This window comes from Osmerus eperlanus, chromosome 18 (genome assembly GCF_963692335.1).
Source record: "Osmerus eperlanus chromosome 18, fOsmEpe2.1, whole genome shotgun sequence".
NCBI lineage: Eukaryota > Metazoa > Chordata > Actinopteri > Osmeriformes > Osmeridae > Osmerus > Osmerus eperlanus.
In genome coordinates this window covers 3,302,688-3,321,799 of record NC_085035.1, presented here as the reverse complement: position 1 = coordinate 3,321,799, position 19,112 = coordinate 3,302,688, and the positions used below count along the sequence as shown (strand labels likewise).

Below are 19,112 nucleotides of genomic sequence, written 5' to 3'. Positions count from 1 at the left end.
ACGTTCTTCCTTCCTGATTGGCCAGATATGGATAGAAAGAGAACCAGGCGTAACGATTGTGTTTCTGCTCAAATGCAGCTTTCTCGTGATTTAATAGCGGCTGACGTGAAGATTTGAAGAGCTATTGTCTCGCGTTTCAGTTCCTGTGCCACTTTTGCAGAAACAAGGTGTCTCTCAGAGCCTGTTGCATCAGTTGACGTGTTGGCCTGCAGCTAGGCCATGAGCAAGGGTGTTTCTTTTTTTTTTTTTTTTCTCATCTCTCATCGGAAGTAGCGAGCAGGTCCACCACACACACACACACAGAGGTACATAACCCCCCATCCACACACACACACACACACACACACACACACACACACACACACACACACACACACACACAGGTACATAACCCCCCATCCACACACACACACACACAGGTACATAACCCCCCATCCACACACACACAGGTACATAACCCCCCATCCACACACACACACACACACACACACAGGTACATAACCCCCCATCCACACACACACACACACACACAGGTACATAGCCCCCCATCCACACACACACAGGTACATAACCCCCCATCCACACACACACACACACACACAGGTACATAACCCCCCATCCACACACACACACACACACAGGTACATAGCCCCCCATCCACACACACACACAGGTACATAACCCCCCATCCACACACACACAGGTACATAACCCCCCATCCACACACACACACACACACACACACAGGTACATAACCCCCCATCCACACACACACAGGTACATAACCCCCCATCCACACACACACACACACACAGGTACATAACCCCCCATCCACACACACACACACACACAGGTACATAACCCCCCATCCACACACACACACAGGTACATAACCCCCCATCCACACACACACACACACAAGTTAAGCAGCCCATCCTCCATAATAACCCCCCTATGTCCTCTCCCCCCCTCCAGAGCCTGAGGATGTCGAAGCGGAACCTGTTTGTGCGGCTGGTGCCGTGCCGCTGCCTGCGGGGCGAGGAGGAGGCGGTGACGTCGCTGGACTACTCTCACTGCAGCCTGGAGACGGTGCCCAAGGAGATCTTCAACTTCGAGAAGACCCTGGAGGAGCTGTACTTGGACGCCAACCAGATCGAGGAGCTGCCCAAGGTGTGAGCAAGGACGCTAACACACGCGCGCGCACACACGGTCAAGTGGCTCAATAATAACCCTTAACACGCGCACACACCAATACACACATACACACACGCACACAGTCAAGTGGCTCAATAATAACCCTTAACACGCGTACACACACACACACACACAGGCCACTGGCTCACTAAAGCCCCCCCACACGCATGCACACAGGAAACTTGCTCAGGCTAACACACAAATATACACACGCAATAATAATGTTGCTGTAAGCTCTTGATCAAGTGCTGCATCAGTGCCTCTCTGATGTAATTTTGCCCTGCCTCCAGCAAACCTGATTACCAGGGGAAGGCCGCACACCCATAAACATCCATCCCGAAACTCGGTGCTCCCTCGCCTAGTTAGATAACCATCTAAGTGTGCTCGAGAGTTACATCAGCGCACTCCACCCGATGTTTAGCTGTGAATGAACTCCACTCAGTTTACAAACCTGTTTCTCGACCTCAGTGAAAAGAGAGACGTTGTGTTTTTCTTTTGATTCTGTCTCTCACACTGTCTCTCTATCTCGTTCTCTCTCTCACTTCCTCCCTCTCTCTCTCTCTCTCTCTCTCTCTCTCTCTCTCTCTCTGTCTCTCTGTCTCTCTGTCTCTCTGTCTCTTCTCTCCCCTCTTTCTCTCCCCTCTCTCTCTCTCTATCTCGTTCTATCCCTCTCCTCTCTCTCTCTCTCTCTCTCTCTATCTCGTTCTATCCCTCTCCTCTCTCTCTTCCTCTCTCTCCCCTCTCTCTCCTTCTCTCTTCTCTCTCTTTCCACAGCAACTGTTCAACTGCCAGCTACTCCACCGGCTGAGCATGCCAGATAACGACCTCACGGTGTTGCCCGCGGCCATCGCCAACCTCATCAATCTCAGGGAGCTGGACGTCAGCAAGAACAGTAAGCAGACTGACCACTGTCCGCCCGTATATGGCTGCTGGGAAACGCAGCGTCCTGGACTGGCCCCTCTTCAGTCGCAGCAGAGAAGACAGTCCCTCTCAATCACGTCAGAGTACAAGTGTGGCCGGACAAACATTTTAGCACCTTCCGACCAGTGGAAAACACCCATATTTTGCGCTGCCGCCGCGCTGGTACCTTCCTCGGGTCGTCCTAGGTTGTTTACAGAGGCGCGATGGGCGTGACGCATCATGGAGGAGCTGTCTACGATAAAGACAGCCGCAAGCTCCTCGCTAGCGGTCCGCGTTCATAAACCCCGAGCGTTCACAGTTGTCTTGGAGTGCGTGCGGCTTCTGTGCGCCGGGCGGTTCATCTCTGTAATGGTCCTCGCGGCCCTGCTCAGGAAGACGGTCGCAGGAGCACTTGGAGAGGTTTGACCTCGATTAGTTTGGAGGTTTTTGTGACGTGGCACGACAAGGCCGGGCTTTGGGTAGGGAGTCAGGTGGCTGAGCGATTCGGGAATCAGGCTAGTAATCTGAAGGTTGCCAGTTCGATTCCCGGACGTGCCAAATGACGCTGTGTCCTTGGGCAAGGCACTTCACCCTACTTGCCTCGGGGGAATGTCCCTGTACTTACTGTAAGTCGCTCTGGATAAGAGCGTCTGCTAAATGATTAAATGTAAATGTAACGCAGCTCGGTTTGGGTCGTTCGAAACCAAACGAAACCTGACATGTTTGTGCTCCTTATTCACCCCATCTTGACAACAGGAGATCTCTGCAGAGAGGTGCCGGGTTAGGGAACTTTACGATCCAGGGCACCGTAGACAGGCTAGATGGCATTCTGAACACCAGAACGGACGGTTTCCATAAGCAGTGCTAGATTCAAATCTATAATATCTCTGTCTCATGATCAATTCCCAATTGAAAGATTTCATTCAGTTAAGACATTTTCTATTCTATTCAACTATTGTACTGATTAGCCAAGTACCAGGTGCCAGAATATTTTTCATTCAACAAAGTTATTGTACCTGTACATTTCTTAACTGTCCAAATGGCAGTTGTGGCCATTCTAGCATTAAGTGAACAGCAGTGGTCCCTGCGTGGCTAACAGCTCGGAGCCTGGCTTCCCCAGAGCGCGCTCTCTCTCTCTCTCTCTCTCTCTCTGCCACCTCCAGTCTAATGGAGTGTGGCTGGTCGTATATCTGATATAAAGCACACCTGTGTGACAGAAGCTCCACTGAGACCGTCACCTAATAAGGCGCTCCCAGTCGGGGAAGGGACTGTCTCTCACACTCGCGTGTTAAACGTAGAAGCTGAGGTTGTGAACGTACTGCGGTGGGCAGTGAAATCAACATCGAAAAAAAAACAAAAAGGACAAGGAAGTAATGTTCCTCGGAAGTCACAAACGGCCTCGACGATAATTTAAACATTTCCTCAGAACCTCCTAGTTCCTCTAACACAGAACTATTCCAAGAAGGTGGGGGTAGAGGGGGCAGAGTTCACGGCCGGCAGAGCAGGATGTCGATACACAGACACGATGCTCCCTTTGAATTCCCCCACTGTACGGTCTGACTGACGGGCAAAAATAAAATTGCCACGAAACGGAGGGTTGTTGGGGGAGGCCTAATCTTTTGTTGACCCTCCATGTTTGTCTGGCATCTACTCCAAAGCAGTCCGAGGCAGATAAGTGAAAGTGTTTCTGAAAGGCTTGTGTGGGTTTTTAGTGAGTACGAGGTGAAGTAGCCTGTTTTTTTTGTTGGCGTTTTAGTTCTGTTTTGTTTTTTTTGTACACTAATATATACACACACACCGAAGCCTAACCTTCACCGCATACTCCCTGCCGAGTGTTTTGAACACCATATAAAGCTTGAGGCTTCCCCGTGCCACTCCAGTCTGAAGATGTTAGGGTGAGAACTTACAGACTCGCTCTCTGCAGCTCAGGTCTTTTATTATGAATCATTTTTTTGTCTCCCTTTTGTCTGTTTTCCACCTACTCATCACATCAAGCACTCACCTTCCGGTCTGTTTAGAGAGCAGAGGGACAGAGGAGCGTTAATGCACCCCTAGCCCAGACAGCTTACGAACCCAGGCCAGGCGGGGCGCTTTGTAAAAGGCTGGCCGGCTGATTGGTTGGCTGGCTGTGCACCTGTGTTTGACTTTCACAAAGCTCCGTGTCGGACGGCCCCCCTGCCTGTTCCACTTTGCTCACTACCTCGTCATTTGTCTCCTCGTCAGAGTCAGTGTGGAAGGGATGCGTCCATGTTTGTCGCAGTTGCTTGTGAAGGATTGTCAACAATCTGTGTGGTTTTCCTCACAGGCATCCAGGAGTTCCCTGAGAATATCAAGAACTGCAAGGTACTGGCTATCGTCGAAGCTAGCGTGAATCCCATATCCAAGTAAGCAAAAATACAAACATCCTTCAAGTCACATTTTGTATAAAATAAATCAGAATACTGTTCCGAAACATCGTCCTGGGGACTTTTTGCCAAGGTTGTGTCGTGTGTGACCTTGTTCTGGTGGTGCTGTGCTCTTCTCCAGGCTTCCAGAAGGATTCACCCAGCTCCTCAGCCTGACCCAGCTCTACCTGAACGATGCCTTCCTGGAGTTCCTGCCTGCCAGCTTCGGCAGGTCAGACACGAACAAACAAACACACACACACCCCCCACAGACAAACGCACACGCATCACGCACCCACCACAGACACCACAAACACTTACCTCAGTGGCAGGCTACAAGACAGATCCAGTGAAATGGGCGCCTCTGTCATGTTGTCATGTTCTCCCTTTTCACAGTGACGTAGACACACGATTCCTTATCTCCTCGAAGACAGGAACCTCTTCTCTGTCTGAATGCTTAATAGTGGGAAGTGTGTGTGTGTGTGCCAGAAGAGATCAAAGGCCACACCACTCCCACACACAGATGCATCCGTGTTACCATCTATCTTGTGACTCATCTCTCCTGGCAAATGTCATACCTCCACACGACTCTTCCCCCTGTATATCACCTGTCGATGTATCTGGCCGGGTGTAGGTTTCCCGTTGCACAGTGAAAGACCGTACCCGCTACTCCCCTAGTGCACTTTAACATCATCTGAAAAGGCCGTCGCTCGATAAAGATGATCGTTTCGGATGACGTTCGTGGAAGTGTGAACCGTCGGTGGAAAGCTCATCGATAAACAGCGCTCATCCCGTATTCATCCTATTCGTCATGTCTGAGTTTATCGAGCGCTCGTCCACCTGCTCCCAGAACCTCTTCTCACTGTGCCTCTCCCCCCCCCTCCCTCCCCCCCCCTCCCTCCCCTCCCCCCCCTCCCCTCCCCCCCCCCCTCCCCCTCAGGTTGACCAAGCTGCAGATCCTGGAGCTGAGAGAGAACCAGCTGAAGATGTTGCCAAAGTAAGTGTCCTGCTTGATGACACACAAGGTTCTTGCGTGGGTTCGTATGAGGAGAAGCATTCTCTCTCTCTCTCTCTCCATATTCCTATCTCTCGCTCGACCCCTCTTTTATTCTCTCTCGCTCTACCTCTCTCTTTTATTCTCTCTATCTCTCATATTCTCTCTTTTATAGTCCATCTCTCTCTGGGTTATATTCTCTCTAGCTGTCTCTCACTCTCTTAAATGTTCTCTCTCGCTCTCTTCTACTCTCTCTCTCTGTCTCTCTCTCACTCTCTCTTTCACTTTCTCCCTGCTCCCCACGCCTATTCATTGAAGTTCCATTGAACTCCTCAGTCTTACATAAGGAGCCTCGAGGCTGCAGCGTGGAGGCTGCAGCGTGGGGGCTGCAGCGTGGGGGCTGCAGCGTGGAGGCTGCAGCGTGGGGGCTGCAGCGTGGGGGCTGCAGCGTGGGGGCTGCAGCGTGGGGGCTGCAGCGTGGGGGCTGCAGCGTGGGGGCTGCAGCGTGGGGGCTGCAGCGTGGGGGCTGCAGCGTGGGGGCTGCAGCGTGGGGGCTGCAGCGCGGGGGCTGCAGCGCGGGGGCTGCAGCGTGGAGGCTGCAGCGTGGAGGCTGCTGCTGTGCTGCGATAGGTTTCACAACCCTCTCCTCAGACTCCTGCCCCTGTCATCTGCCCGCCAGCTTCACATCGCCACTGGAGAGCTCTCCTCCGCGCCTGGCGAGCCTCCTCCTTTTTTGCGAAACGTAAAGACCCACAGACGAGCCCCCCCTTCCCCACACTCTTTGCACCCTGGCCTTTCTTTTATCTAGTTTTTTTTTTTTATCGATACGGTACTTTTGAGGAAGGCGTCCGTGCCTCTTATCGTTCTCCCGCTGTACCTTGCACCCCGTGACCGATGCCTCGCTGGCTCGGGCATGCAAGTGCGGTGCAGAGCAAGCCTCTCAAGCTGTTTATTTGACAACGTCCAGGCCTGTTAGGGACTGGGAACCCTGACAGGAGACCAGCAATTAATGGTCAGGATCCAAGCCAGAGAGAGGAGAGAGAGAGAGACACACACACATGAAACGAGAAAGAGCACTTGCTCATTTTGGTGCTCTTTCCCTTGTAGTTGGCGTGAGCTTACAAGCTCGGCGCAGCTCTGTTCTCCCTGGTCCCTGCCGGTGGCAGCTAGCTAGCTCATCTCCTGCGGTACACTAGTTCCGCTCCAGCTCCCAGGGTGCTGCTGGAAAGCTTGAACCGGCCCTCCTCCACTCCCCCCCCACCTCCCTCTGACCACATGCTGCTATCTGAGAGCTGGCTGGCCCCCTCACGTGTCGCCCTGCCAAGCGCGGGGCAGGAATTTGGCCGGCGAAGGCTAGCGCTGAGCGTCGCAAGCTTCAAAAACAGGCCGCGTGTTTTCCTATCACGTCGTATTCATTACGAAAACACCACCCCGGGCTTGAACCCCCCCCCCCCCCCGGCTACACGGCACGGCACAGAGGTAGGGATGGAAATCCATCCGGTGTTGTGACGTCCCAAAGAGGAAGTAAGACCAGGCAAGCTCGCCGGGGGAGAAGATTTAGCTGTCGTACCTTCTGAGCCCGAAATATTAGCCCTTTTCTTTGTATACAGTGTATATACATATATTTTTTTCTTCATGCTTTATTGGACTGAAGTGTGACAGGAAAGGCAGGGGGGAGGGTAAGACATGCAGAAAGGGGCCAAGCCCGGATTCAGACCCAACCCAGGCCGCTGCGGTGAGGCCTCAGCCTATGCCGTATGCCTATGCCTTTTTTTGTCATCTTCTTTTGGGGCTTCAAACCCACGGAAACACAGCCTATTCTTGACTCTCTACTGCGGGCAGCATACCGAGTGGTGCTGTTTTCTGTACTAAATAGAGCTCTGCTCTATGGCTGTGCTTTGGAAGAGCCGTGTCAATTATAACCCCTTGGTGTGGCTCACAGCGCTCGATGCGTGTGAAATGTGACGTGATCTACAAGGTGAGGAGGCAAAGCAGCCCTCGGAGGTCACGAGGAAATGGTTGCGATGGCTGTCCAGATCATTTGACCAACGTTTGCATGGCTTTGCATCATCTGATTGGGTTGCTCAACACTATTGTCTGTTTCTCTCTCTCTCTCTCTCTCTCTCTCTCTCTCTCTCTCTCTCTCTGCAGAAGCATGCACAAACTCACACAGCTGGAGCGACTGGACCTGGGGAGCAACGAGTTCACTGAAGTGGTGAGTCTCAATAGGCTGACTGACTGACTGGCTGGCTGACTGGCTCACTGGCTGGCTGACTTTCCAGCAACCCTACATTTGCTCCATTCACTCCTGACTGGATCCCAAACCGACTGACTGTCTGCTTCGGAAATGAACCGAATGTGTCATGGTTCAATAAACGGTCGATCTGTTAGCAGCTGGATGTGTAGCGATTCCGACTTGCTTACGATCGTGTTGACCTCTCCTTCTCCCCCAGCCTGAGGTGTTGGAGCAGCTCACAGGGATCAAGGAACTATGGATGGATGGGAACCGACTCACCTTTCTACCTGGGGTATGTATGCAAACACCTCTGACCTCTAGAGCAGTCTTACCTGGGGTATGTATGCAAACACCTCTGACCTCTAGAGCAGTCTTACCTGGGGTATGTATGCAAACACCCTGACCTCTAGAGCAGTCTTACCTGGGGTATGTATGCAAACACCCTGACCTCTAGAGCAGTCTTACCTGGGGTATGTATGCAAACACCCTGACCTCTAGAACAGTCTTACCTGGGGTATGTATGCAAACACCCTGACCTCTAGAGCAGTCTTACCTGGGGTATGTATGCAAACACCCTGACCTCTGACCTCTAGAGCAGTCTTACCTGGGGTATGTATGCAAACACCCTGACCTCTGACCTCTAGAGCAGTCTTACCTGGGGTATGTATGCAAACACCCTGACCTCTACAACAGTCTTACCTGGGGTATGTATGCAAACACCCTGACCTCTAGAACAGTCTTACCTGGGGTATGTATGCAAACACCCTGACCTCTAGAACAGTCTTACCAGGGGTATGTATGCAAACACCCTGACCTCTAGAACAGTCTTACCAGGGGTATGTATGCAAACACCCTGACCTCTGACCTCTAGAGCAGTCTTACCTGGGGTATGTATGCAAACACCCTGACCTCTACAACAGTCTTACCTGGGGTATGTATGCAAACACCCTGACCTCTAGAACAGTCTTACCTGGGGTATGTATGCAAACACCCTGACCTCTAGAACAGTCTTACCTGGGGTATGTATGCAAACACCCTGACCTCTAGAGCAGTCTTACCTGGGGTATGTATGCAAACACCCTGACCTCTGACCTCTAGAGCAGTCTTACCTGGGGTATGTATGCAAACACCCTGACCTCTACAACAGTCTTACCTGGGGTATGTATGCAAACACCCTGACCTCTAGAGCAGTCTTACCTGGGGTATGTATGCAAACACCCTGACCTCTAGAACAGTCTTACCAGGGGTATGTATGCGAGCACCCTGACCTCTGACCTCTAGAACAGTCTTACCAGGGGTATGTATGCAAACACCCTGACCTCTGACCTCTAGAGCAGTCTTACCTGGGGTATGTATGCAAACACCCTGACCTCTACAACAGTCTTACCTGGGATATGTATGCAAACACCCTGACCTCTACAACAGTCTTACCTGGGGTATGTATGCAAACACCCTGACCTCTAGAACAGTCTTACCAGGGGTATGTATGCGAGCACCCTGACCTCTAGAACAGTCTTACCAGGGGTATGTATGCGAGCACCCTGACCTCTGACCTCTAGAACAGTCTTACCAGGGGTATGTATGCGAGCACCCTGACCTCTGACCTCTAGAACAGTCTTACCAGGGGTATGTATGCGAGCACCCTGACCTCTGACCTCTAGAACAGTCTTCCTCCACCTCAGGACTCATCCTGTCAGGCGCCCTGGACTCTGACGTTACAGTGACGGATGAAAGAAGGAAGGGATGAAAGCAGTCAAGCATCATCCCTCGTCTCCTTTCCGTCAAAATGGCCAGCTTGTTGTTTTGGAAATGGGTCACAATTAAAGCATTAGAGTGCTGCTGTTGGCGTTTCAACAGCAGCACGGACAGGCCAGTCTTGTCCTCCTGTGAGGATCAGGATTAAAGCCACATACAATTACAAAAAACATCCCCTAAAACAGCTTCTGGAAACATCCACATGCTTCACTGAATGCATTAGCGGTTCGCTAGCGAAGCTGGGGTAGCTTCTTCACGATACTACATGATGTATTCCTCCGACACAACACACAGCAGGGTGATGCCTGCGACTCACACAAACTCCCGAATCACACACAACTCCCAAACTGCCTCTCACAACCAGCAATTGCTGCTCTGGAACACTTGAGTTGGTCGGAACATTCCGCCAACCCTCCTTCTGTTTTGGTTTATCGTCCAGATTAGAAGAGTTTTACGACAGCCTCGTCGTCAGTCGAACTCGTAAATGGATACTGTGAAATGATCTCAGAAAGCACACAGGGATTTTGAGGATTCTCTGTCTTAATCGTCTGCATTTCAGACACGAGCCAAGTGGACCAGGATGAAAGAAGGCTTGTGTTTCATATTGGTGTGTGTGTGTGTGTGTGTTTGTGTTCAGATGCTGGGGACTCTGAAGCAGCTGGCTTACCTTGACGTGTCCAAGAACAACCTGGAGATGGTGGACGAGCAGATCTCTGGCTGTGAGAACCTGCAAGACCTGCTGCTGTCCAACAACGCTCTCACACAGCTGCCTGGCTCCATAGGTACACACACACACACACACACACAGCTGCCTGGCTCCATAGGTACACACACACACACACAGAGCTGCCTGGCTCCATAGGTACACACACACACACACACACACACACACACACACACACACACACACACAGCTGCCTGGCTCCATAGGTACACACACACACACAGCTGCCTGGCTCCATAGGTGAGCATTCCTCGTTGCAGCGTACTGTACACACACAGCTGCTCTGTGTACCTAGTTACTGGTCATATGTGTCTAATGAATAGGTTGGATGCTCTCTGGAAGAGAAAGGAACATGGGCTGTAATAGAATATAATAGAATCTCATTATGGCGCAAATGACTCATCTAGACTGTGGTTAATGAGAGAGGAAAGGGTTCCAGACACTAGCCAAAATAAATGACGGGTAGTATTTTATCTCTTTATTTATTGTGTTCATGTCGATGTGGTGAAGTGAGTCACTGGCAATTGCTAAATAGTTGTTTTGTGAATATTTTCATCTGATCTATTGGATCCTTTCAGTTTCAGTGATATAACATGTTTTGTTTGCAGAGGCAAGATGGCTTTGCCGAATTCAGCCTGCTATTATTTGAGCACTTATCAATAGACGTGATCCAATTAGGCTACCGTATTAATAGCGGTATTATTCTGAAATGGATATGCCTCTCTTTGTAATCCTTTGCGTAAAACAATCAATACTTATTCTGGGTTGTGCTCTAATATATTCTCTCTGTCCTTCTGTCTCTCTTTATCTCTCTATCGCTCTCTCTATCCATCTCTCTCTCGCTCTCCCCATCTATCTCTCTCTCTCGCTCTCTCTATCCATCTCTCTCTCGCTCTCCCTATCTATCTCTCTCTCGCTCTCTCTATCCATCTCTCTCTCAGGCTCCCTGAAGAAGCTAACTGCTTTGAAGGTGGATGAGAACCAGCTTATATACCTCCCAGACTCCATTGGCGGGTGAGCGTTTGAAACTGTCTCACCTCTCACAGCGACTGCAGACACGGAAACACCACTAGGCAAGGACTCCATATCCACTAAAGCTGTGGACCAATGGGACCCCGGTCTTACCTGTGCCTGTACGAAGCGACGTCTTAGATTGACAGTTGATGGGCTCCCTCCTCTTTCAAACCAGCGTTCTGCACCATGTCGACCCTGGTCTCGTATTAAGACCCAGGGGTGCCTCCAGGGGTTCGGGGCTCCCTGGCTAATCTGTACTGGCTGGAAAGGGGCAAAGACACGACCTGCGATTTGCCTTAAAGCTGATCGTTCATCCTCAAAGCCACACGAGATATCAAAAATTCTCAACATGGGGTTCCAATTAGATTTCTATTGATTGATGTTTTTGATGATTTTGCAATTGGCAAAACATTGCCAATTATTCCTTATGCTAGGATGCGTTTCCTAGTCTGGGATTATGACTGGTTACTGGGCCGGATTATGAGTATGTGATTTGCGAGTAGTATGGTTTAATCCCTGTCAAAGGTTGATGCTAAAGCATACTGATTAAAATGTATATAATCCTTTATTTCACTATTTTGGCACCCAAACCCTTCTTTTGAGGTTGTCCAGAGGTCGACTTGTAAGCCGAGTTCAGATCTCTGAACTGTGACTACGCAGAAACGATTCTTTTTAGGGAATCACTTTAATCCAGTGATTTAAGCATGTCTGCATGTGTTTCTCACAATCCCCAGCGTGGGGTTTCATCTTCATTCAGCAGAAAGCTTCCTCTCGCTATTTATTTGTTTCCACAGCCTGAAGTCAGTCCCATAAAGCTTTTAGGAGCCTTCAGCGCTCATCGCGACCGACTGTTATACTGCCACTCGTTAAGACATCACAACGTCACATCTCGGCTTGGAAAAAACTACTCTGGACTTTTTTTTTTCTTTTATTGCAAGGGTTATTCAGGACAGCAAGCCCCACTTATTTAAATGTGTTCCAAAATTTTCGTTTTGGTCTCGTAGCTGTCTATCAATAAAGGTCATCTCTGTCCAGACTGTTTCATTTTGACCAGCTTCCCGTCCCCAAACACTTGATGTTATTGAATTCCAGAAAGGTGAGTGTCTGGCTGGACTCCAGCCACGGAGCAGGGTCCGTGCTCAGACACACACGTTAATCATTTATAAGGCCCTTTTATTTATTTTTCTCCGTTGGAGATTAATGTTTGAATAACACCACCAGATATATTTATAGTATGCTAGCTTGCATATTTGTGAGCCCGACTTGGAAGCAACGTAACGAGAAACAGATTTTGGTTGTCGTGGATTTGGAAAGGTGCGTTCCTGTAACGTAGAAAGGTCTGTACTCGGGTGCAAAGTCTGTAGTGACAGAGGTTTTTTTTTTTTTTTTCCTCCTCCCCCCTTCTCCTCTCCCTCCTCCTCCTCCCGTCGTCCCCCAGGCTGGCAGCGCTGGACGAGTTGGACTGCAGCTTCAACGAGATCGAGGCTCTGCCCCCGTCCATCGGGCAGTGTGTCAGCCTGCGCACCTTCGCGGCCGACCACAACTTCCTGCCTCAGCTGCCGTCCGAGGTGCGCGCGAGCGTCCGTCCGTCTGTCAGCACTGCACGTGGACATGTTTCTGCATGCACGCGTGATGAGTGATGACATGCCAATGTTGCGGGTGTGGAGGGGTGGGTTGGTTGTGTGAGCCCTCCTACTGTCCTGACCCCCCTGCCCTTGGTCTCTCCCCCACACAGATGGGCAACTGGAAACACGCCACCGTGCTGTTCCTCCACTCCAACAAGCTGGAGTCCCTGCCGGAGGAGATGGGCGACATGCAGAAGCTCAAGGTTATCAACCTCAGCGACAACAAGTGAGTCCCACCTCCCTCTCTCCTCCCTGCCGCCTCCTCCTCTCCTCCCTGCCGCCTCCCCCTCTCCTCCCTGCCTCCTCCCTCTCTCCTCCCTGCCTCCTCCCCCGGCCTCCCCCGGCTCTCAGCCAGCCCTCAGACCCACAGACTGCCTCTCCCACAGTCTGCCTCTCCCACAGTCTGCCTCTCCCACAGTCTGCCTCTCCCACAGTCTGCCTCTCCCACAGTCTGCCTCTCCCACAGTCTGCCTCTCCCACAGTCTGCCTCTCCCACAGTCTGCCTCTCCCACAGTCTGCCTCTCCCACAGCAACCCCTACCCTGCAACTTGAACTCAGCCCTCCATGTGAAACTCGAATCTGGGAGATAACCTGACCTCAATCTAAGGAAGTGGATGACCCCCACGTGGTCGATGAGGAACACGGCCGCAGCACGCCAACAAGGAAGTCGGGTTTCAAATCCTCACGGCTCGTTAACTACTCGTTTCTGTCGGGCCTCCATGAACTGAACTGGAGGCCCGTTTTTATACTCGGTTAGAAAATGGCGGCAGGCTCGTGTCTTGTCGAGGCCGCGCTAATGTTACCACACGGCGGCACCCCCTGCGAAACATGCTCATCCAGCTTATTGAAAGTGGCAACAGAAATGTAGCTCCTCGGCTAAAGTGGATTATACAAGTCTGTGGGGGGGGGGGGGGGGGGGAACCCTGTCAACAGTGGTTGAAAGAATGTTTAGTGCGTTCCCCACCTTGCACACACACACAGACATGAGCATTGGCAGTCTGACACCGACAAAGTGAGGGCCTGGAAAACCCCCTGTTATAAGCTCCCGTTTCAGTGGACAGACCTGAGATGGCCTGGTTTTCTTTTAGTCTTTGTGTTTGTATTTATATATATATATGTTTTTTTTTTGGGAGGGGGGTTGGCATTTTTTATGCTTTTTTGGAGACAGTTTGTAAGCCAGTGTAATTCAGCAGCTTAGCACCTCACAGTGAAGGAGAGAGAGGTGTTTATTACCTTTATAAAAACACACTCCTTCCCCGCTCTCCCTCGGCGAACCTGTTGACGCGACGGGATTTGGGGTGTTTCTCCTCTGTGTCTCTGTATCTCTCTCTGTCTGTCTCTCTCTGTGTCTCTCTCTGTCTGTCTCTCTCTGTCTGTGTCTGTCTGTCTCTCTCTCTGTCTGTCTCTGTCTCTCCCTCCCTCCCCCCCCAGGTGACCCTCCACAGCGGCGGTGCCTCCCCCATCACACTGACCCTTGTCCCTCCCTCCTTCCCCTCTTCAGGCTGAGAAACCTGCCCTACAGTTTCACCAAGCTGAGCCAGATGACCGCTATGTGGCTGTCGGAGAACCAGGTGAGCCCCTCTGTGTGTCTAAAAGGGGGTGCGGCTGGGTCACTGTTGACTGCACCCGTGTGGGAGATGGATAGATGATAGGACAGTGCAATATTTATCCCCTCCCTTTCAATTTAATGTAGTTTTTTTTTTTTTTTTTTTTACTTGAAGATCACAAGCGCCATGACAAAAACCCCTTGATTGCTTCACCCACTGTTATCCTTACTGACCCCACACACAATAGCTGTCATTGTGCAGATACTGAATGGTGGTTCTTTTCTCCATTTAAAAAAATAAATTAAAAATCTCTACTTTCTTTTTTGGGGTGAGGGACCGTCTGGCCAATTTTCTTTCTTGTACAACACAGCCGAGCGTACACTAATCTCATCGGGAGAGGACACAGCCCAGGCAAACACCGCTTAAACGCAATAAAATGCCTTCATGTTGTTTATCCAAACACACCATATGGCCCTGCTGGCCTGTTTTGCCACACAACTGCACAGTAGACTTATAGGTTACCTGACAACCGAGGAGTCTCAGGTTTAGACAACTTAGTGTCCATTGAGAGAGGAGAAGGATTTTTACAGAATACAGGCTGCTGTCCTCGTTTGACTTCCTGGCGGAAGCTTCCGGAAACGTGCTGTGAGATACGTTCTCCTGACAGTCACATCAGGTTTTATTTTATTGATTTAGTTAATTATTTCTACTTGAGCGTCTTCGGAACGCCTCCGAGCCTCTGTGTGCAAACACTCCTGTTCTCCACCTGTGTGGAGTGATTAGGAGTGGGTGAAGAAGGAGAACAGAGGCAGCCTTATTATGAATTGTTATCTTTGTTCTGGGAACACACACACACAGTGTGTAGGGCTCGACTGAAACGGAATACACTGGAGACGGCCAGGCCGAAACGGGCTGAATTAAATGTATATATGTAACACCTTCAGGCTTTACCCTGATGACTGATACACAATACTCTCGTCAGGAGTGGAGCCCTTCAACTGTCTTCATCCAGAGATGTACCGAGTTTATTTCGAAATTAAATAAAGATACGTGTTACACAGGTTGAGCATATTGTCAACAATCAACACTTACAATGGTATTAGTTCTGAGCATTCCTGTGAGGGCGAGTGTGGTGGTGTGCAAAGCGCGAGTGTCGTGTCTCACCGCGGTCTCTCTCCGTCCCAGTCCAAGCCCCTCATCCCCCTGCAGAAGGACGAGGACCCGGAGACCCACAAGACGGTCCTCACCAACTACATGTTCCCCCAGCAGACCCGCACGGAGGAGTGTGAGTACAAACGCTTCGGTCGCCGAGCCCACGTCAAACCCCGCCCCAAATCCGCTTGTGTGATCAAATGTGCTGGAACTCTCCACGCTTCATAGGAACTTCTTAGGAACTCTCCAGGCTTGGCATCGTGAGGGCACGATGCCAGGAGGGGAAAAGCGTCAAGGAGCACGTTCCAGCTGTCTGGGCGGCCGTGTTTGTTTTTCATCTCGACTCCGTGTCCCTATTCCCCAGACTCTCCCGTAAAGTCATCTCTCCAATGGCTGCTCTTTAACAGCCCTTTTATCTCGTTTCGCAGTAAATGGGTATTTTTGGTCGTAGCCAGACCGGATGGGTTCCTTGGAAGAATACCGTGTCCCGGAACCTTATCTTAGGAGTAGGGGGGAGTCGAAACTGTAGCCTTTGTCTCTCCGCGGAGCACCTGTCAGGCCGCCCAGGTGTAGTGTTACACCCCCTCTGCTAGCTCGCCCCAGCTCTGCGTCCTACACTGGGGGAGAACGGAGGGGTTCCTCAGCTGTGGGAGTGCCCAAGCATTTCCCCTCGACTTGTGTGAAAACCGTTGCCTAGGCCCGAGACATTTCCACGGTGCCGTGCTTGTAGTCACGCTGTAGGTGGTTACCGGGCCTGTGTGTGTGTGTGTGTGATGCTGGGTGAGAACGTGTCGCTGTTCCCTCCGTCCTCAGACATCCCCAACTCGGACAGCGAGAGCTTCAACCCCTCTCTCTGGGAGGAGCAGCGCAAGCAGCGGGCGCAGGTGGCCTTCGAGTGTGACGAGGACAAGGACGAGAGGGAGACGCCTCCGAGGGTCAGTACCGGGCCGCACACGCACACACACACACGCATACATACACACACACACACTCACACACCTATACAGTACATGAATACACACACACACACATTCAGTACATGAATACACACACACACACACACATTCAGTACATGAATACACACACACACCTATACAGTATGTGAATACACTCATACATGTGTACATACACACACCCATCCAGTATGTTATAGATTACAGCGTGGACGGCCCGATGCAAATGAGGGCAAATTTAATCAAGAGGATGTGTTCTTCCAGAGGGAAGGTCTAATGATGAGGGGTTGTCTTCTATTACACGCTCCTTCCTTTCTCCCACGAGTCTTCATTAGCGGTATAAAACACTGCCGTTTGGTTCCGGCACATTCTCAAGGTTCACGCAAGCACTGAACAGAATCGAGGAACCAAAAAGCACCTCTCGGGTTGTGCGACACGAATCCCCCTCGATTTTTCTGAAAGCGTCGGGTCTAGTTCTCGCCAAGTGTATCACAAAGCCCCCAGAGCATAGCCCCCCGTTACATTTCCTGAAGAAGATCTGCTGTCCTCCCCTAGTGACGTAGTGAGGGATGTGTCTGCAGGATACATCCTGCACCGAATGGGCATTAACTCCGGTGTGGCGTCTGGTTCAGGACCAGACACCGCCTGGAGCCCGCTCTCTAAATCATTTTTTTTCCACCCGTCGTGGCGTCTCTCGTGTCCCACTGGCACAATATGGCCGTCTGGCACGGAGGAGCAGGGAGGAGGGGTGGGCGTGGTGGTGGGCGGGGAGGGCGAGTCTGCCAGGAGAGACATGCCGTCTGACTGACTGTCTGCCATTTCCTCTGCCAGGCCGACCTAACACCACCCCACCCCACACACACACACTCACACACCCTCCTCCCCTTCCTGTCTACCTTGAGCCAAGGAACCCATGTGGCATCGCTGATTTTTAATTGGTTGTGTGCCTGTGTGTGTGTGTGTTCCAGGAGGGCAACCTGAAGCGCTACCCCACGCCGTACCCCGACGAGCTGAAGAGCATGGTGAAGACGGCCCAGTCTGTGGCCCACCGCCTCAAGGAGGACGAGTCGAGCGACGAGTCGGGGAGAGACGCCAGGCCCAGCGAGCGGAAGCACGTGGGCGTGCAGGACGTGGGCGTCAAGGTTACCACCCCCCCCTCCCACATTCTAGTTCACACACACACACACACACACACAGAGAGGGATACACCCCCGTTGTCTACATCAACCTTGTTCTGCTCAGTTGATACACAGAAGCAGTACTGTGTTGACTGTGTCGATGACGTTGCACGATCGGTAAACCGCTCATCCGGTTTACCGGTTTGTCGTTTATTGCTCTTTTATTATGCATCTCATAACTTGGTATTTGCTCCGGAGGGACAGGGATATAGCTTGATAAAATGGTAGTGTTGCCTTCCCTGATAGCTGTCATTTGGAACGAAAGCAAACTCAGCTTGACGATGTCTCTTCGTGTGTGTGTGTGTGTGTGTGTCGGTCAGGTGATCGAGGGTCCCTGTGCCAACGGCAAACCACTAGAGATGGAGCCCAAGGCGCCCATCTACGTAGAGGACTCCACGGCGCCGCTCTCCAGGGACACCTCGGAGTCCTTCAACTCCCAGAAGACCTCGCTGCAGAGCTCGGACAACACCAGGACCATGATGAACCACGAGGACACCCTCGAGGTACCTCACATCTAGGGGACGTTCTGGAATCATCCGGGGGCCCCCCCCCCCCCGGATGATCACCTGATCACCTGACCGACACACACACACACAGTCACGCGCGAGCGGGCGTGGACTGTCACTTGTTCACATGAATCAAATTGATTTGTGTAGCCCTTTTTTATTTTATTTCAAGCAATGTCACAGAGGGCTTCGCATACGCCCTCACAGAACCGCACCTAGACCAACCTCAACCCTCATTCAATCGCTCAACGCTCGTCTGACTCTCTCTCTCTCTCTCTCGTCTCCAACGCCGCAGGACTCGGACGAGCTGTCGTCGGAGGAGGACGAGATGAAGGTGGCGGAGATGAGGCCCCCGCTGATCGAGATCTCCATCAACCAGCCCAAAGTGGTGGCCCTAAGTAAGGACAAAAAAGGTACCCCTCAATCAGCCCCCCCCCCCACGCTCTGAGAACAGGCTGGTCACGCACGGCGGGGGCAGTAACGCTCCGCTGGCCGTGAACAGCAGGGAGGGGTAGACGAGACCTCCTGGGGCGGATCAGTGTCCCGGTTTGAGGCCGGCGTTGCGGGCTCGCTCTCTGACGGAGGGTTTTCCCTCTCCTCTCGGCAGACGACGGGAAAGACGCCGACTCGTTGCTGGACGACACGGTCGCCAACAGCAACCAGAACAACAGCAACTGCTCGTCGCCGTCGCGCATGTCCGACTCGGTGTCCCTGACGACGGACAGCAGCCAGGATAACTCCCTCTGCACCCCGGAGAGAGAGACCAAGATGCCCTTCATCCCCAAGACCAGGTAGTGCTACTGCAACCCTGCCCTCTCTCCCCCGCCCCTCCCCGCCCTTCCTCCTCCCCTCCCCTCGTCCTTTTCCCGCCCCTCCCTCCATCATTCCCGCCCCTCCCCTCCTCTTTCCTGCCCCTCCTCCTTCCCTCCCCTCCTCCCTCCACTCCCTTC

General features: G+C 51.8%; 1 protein-coding gene across 6 annotated transcripts in view; it reads left to right on the top strand.

The window, feature by feature from the left end:
• Window positions 1-19,112, top strand: part of erbin (erbb2 interacting protein) — a 50,796-nt gene that overhangs the window by 20,122 nt on the left and 11,562 nt on the right. For 5 of the 6 annotated variants that reach the window (XM_062483953.1, XM_062483952.1, XM_062483951.1 and 2 more), the window contains 18 exons: window positions 976-1,170; window positions 1,969-2,086; window positions 4,400-4,478; window positions 4,621-4,710; window positions 5,419-5,475; window positions 7,624-7,687; window positions 7,926-8,000; window positions 10,101-10,245; window positions 11,129-11,201; window positions 12,640-12,769; window positions 12,937-13,052; window positions 14,328-14,397; window positions 15,559-15,658; window positions 16,339-16,460; window positions 17,447-17,620; window positions 17,977-18,159; window positions 18,458-18,575; window positions 18,770-18,953. In XM_062483953.1, coding sequence (XP_062339937.1) covers window positions 985-1,170; window positions 1,969-2,086; window positions 4,400-4,478; window positions 4,621-4,710; window positions 5,419-5,475; window positions 7,624-7,687; window positions 7,926-8,000; window positions 10,101-10,245; window positions 11,129-11,201; window positions 12,640-12,769; window positions 12,937-13,052; window positions 14,328-14,397; window positions 15,559-15,658; window positions 16,339-16,460; window positions 17,447-17,620; window positions 17,977-18,159; window positions 18,458-18,575; window positions 18,770-18,953 — 2,084 coding nt within the window. In that variant the 5' untranslated portion in view covers window positions 976-984. The remainder of the gene's footprint in view (window positions 1-975; window positions 1,171-1,968; window positions 2,087-4,399; window positions 4,479-4,620; window positions 4,711-5,418; window positions 5,476-7,623; window positions 7,688-7,925; window positions 8,001-10,100; window positions 10,246-11,128; window positions 11,202-12,639; window positions 12,770-12,936; window positions 13,053-14,327; window positions 14,398-15,558; window positions 15,659-16,338; window positions 16,461-17,446; window positions 17,621-17,976; window positions 18,160-18,457; window positions 18,576-18,769; window positions 18,954-19,112) is intronic. The other variant, XM_062483950.1, reaches the window with a different exon arrangement.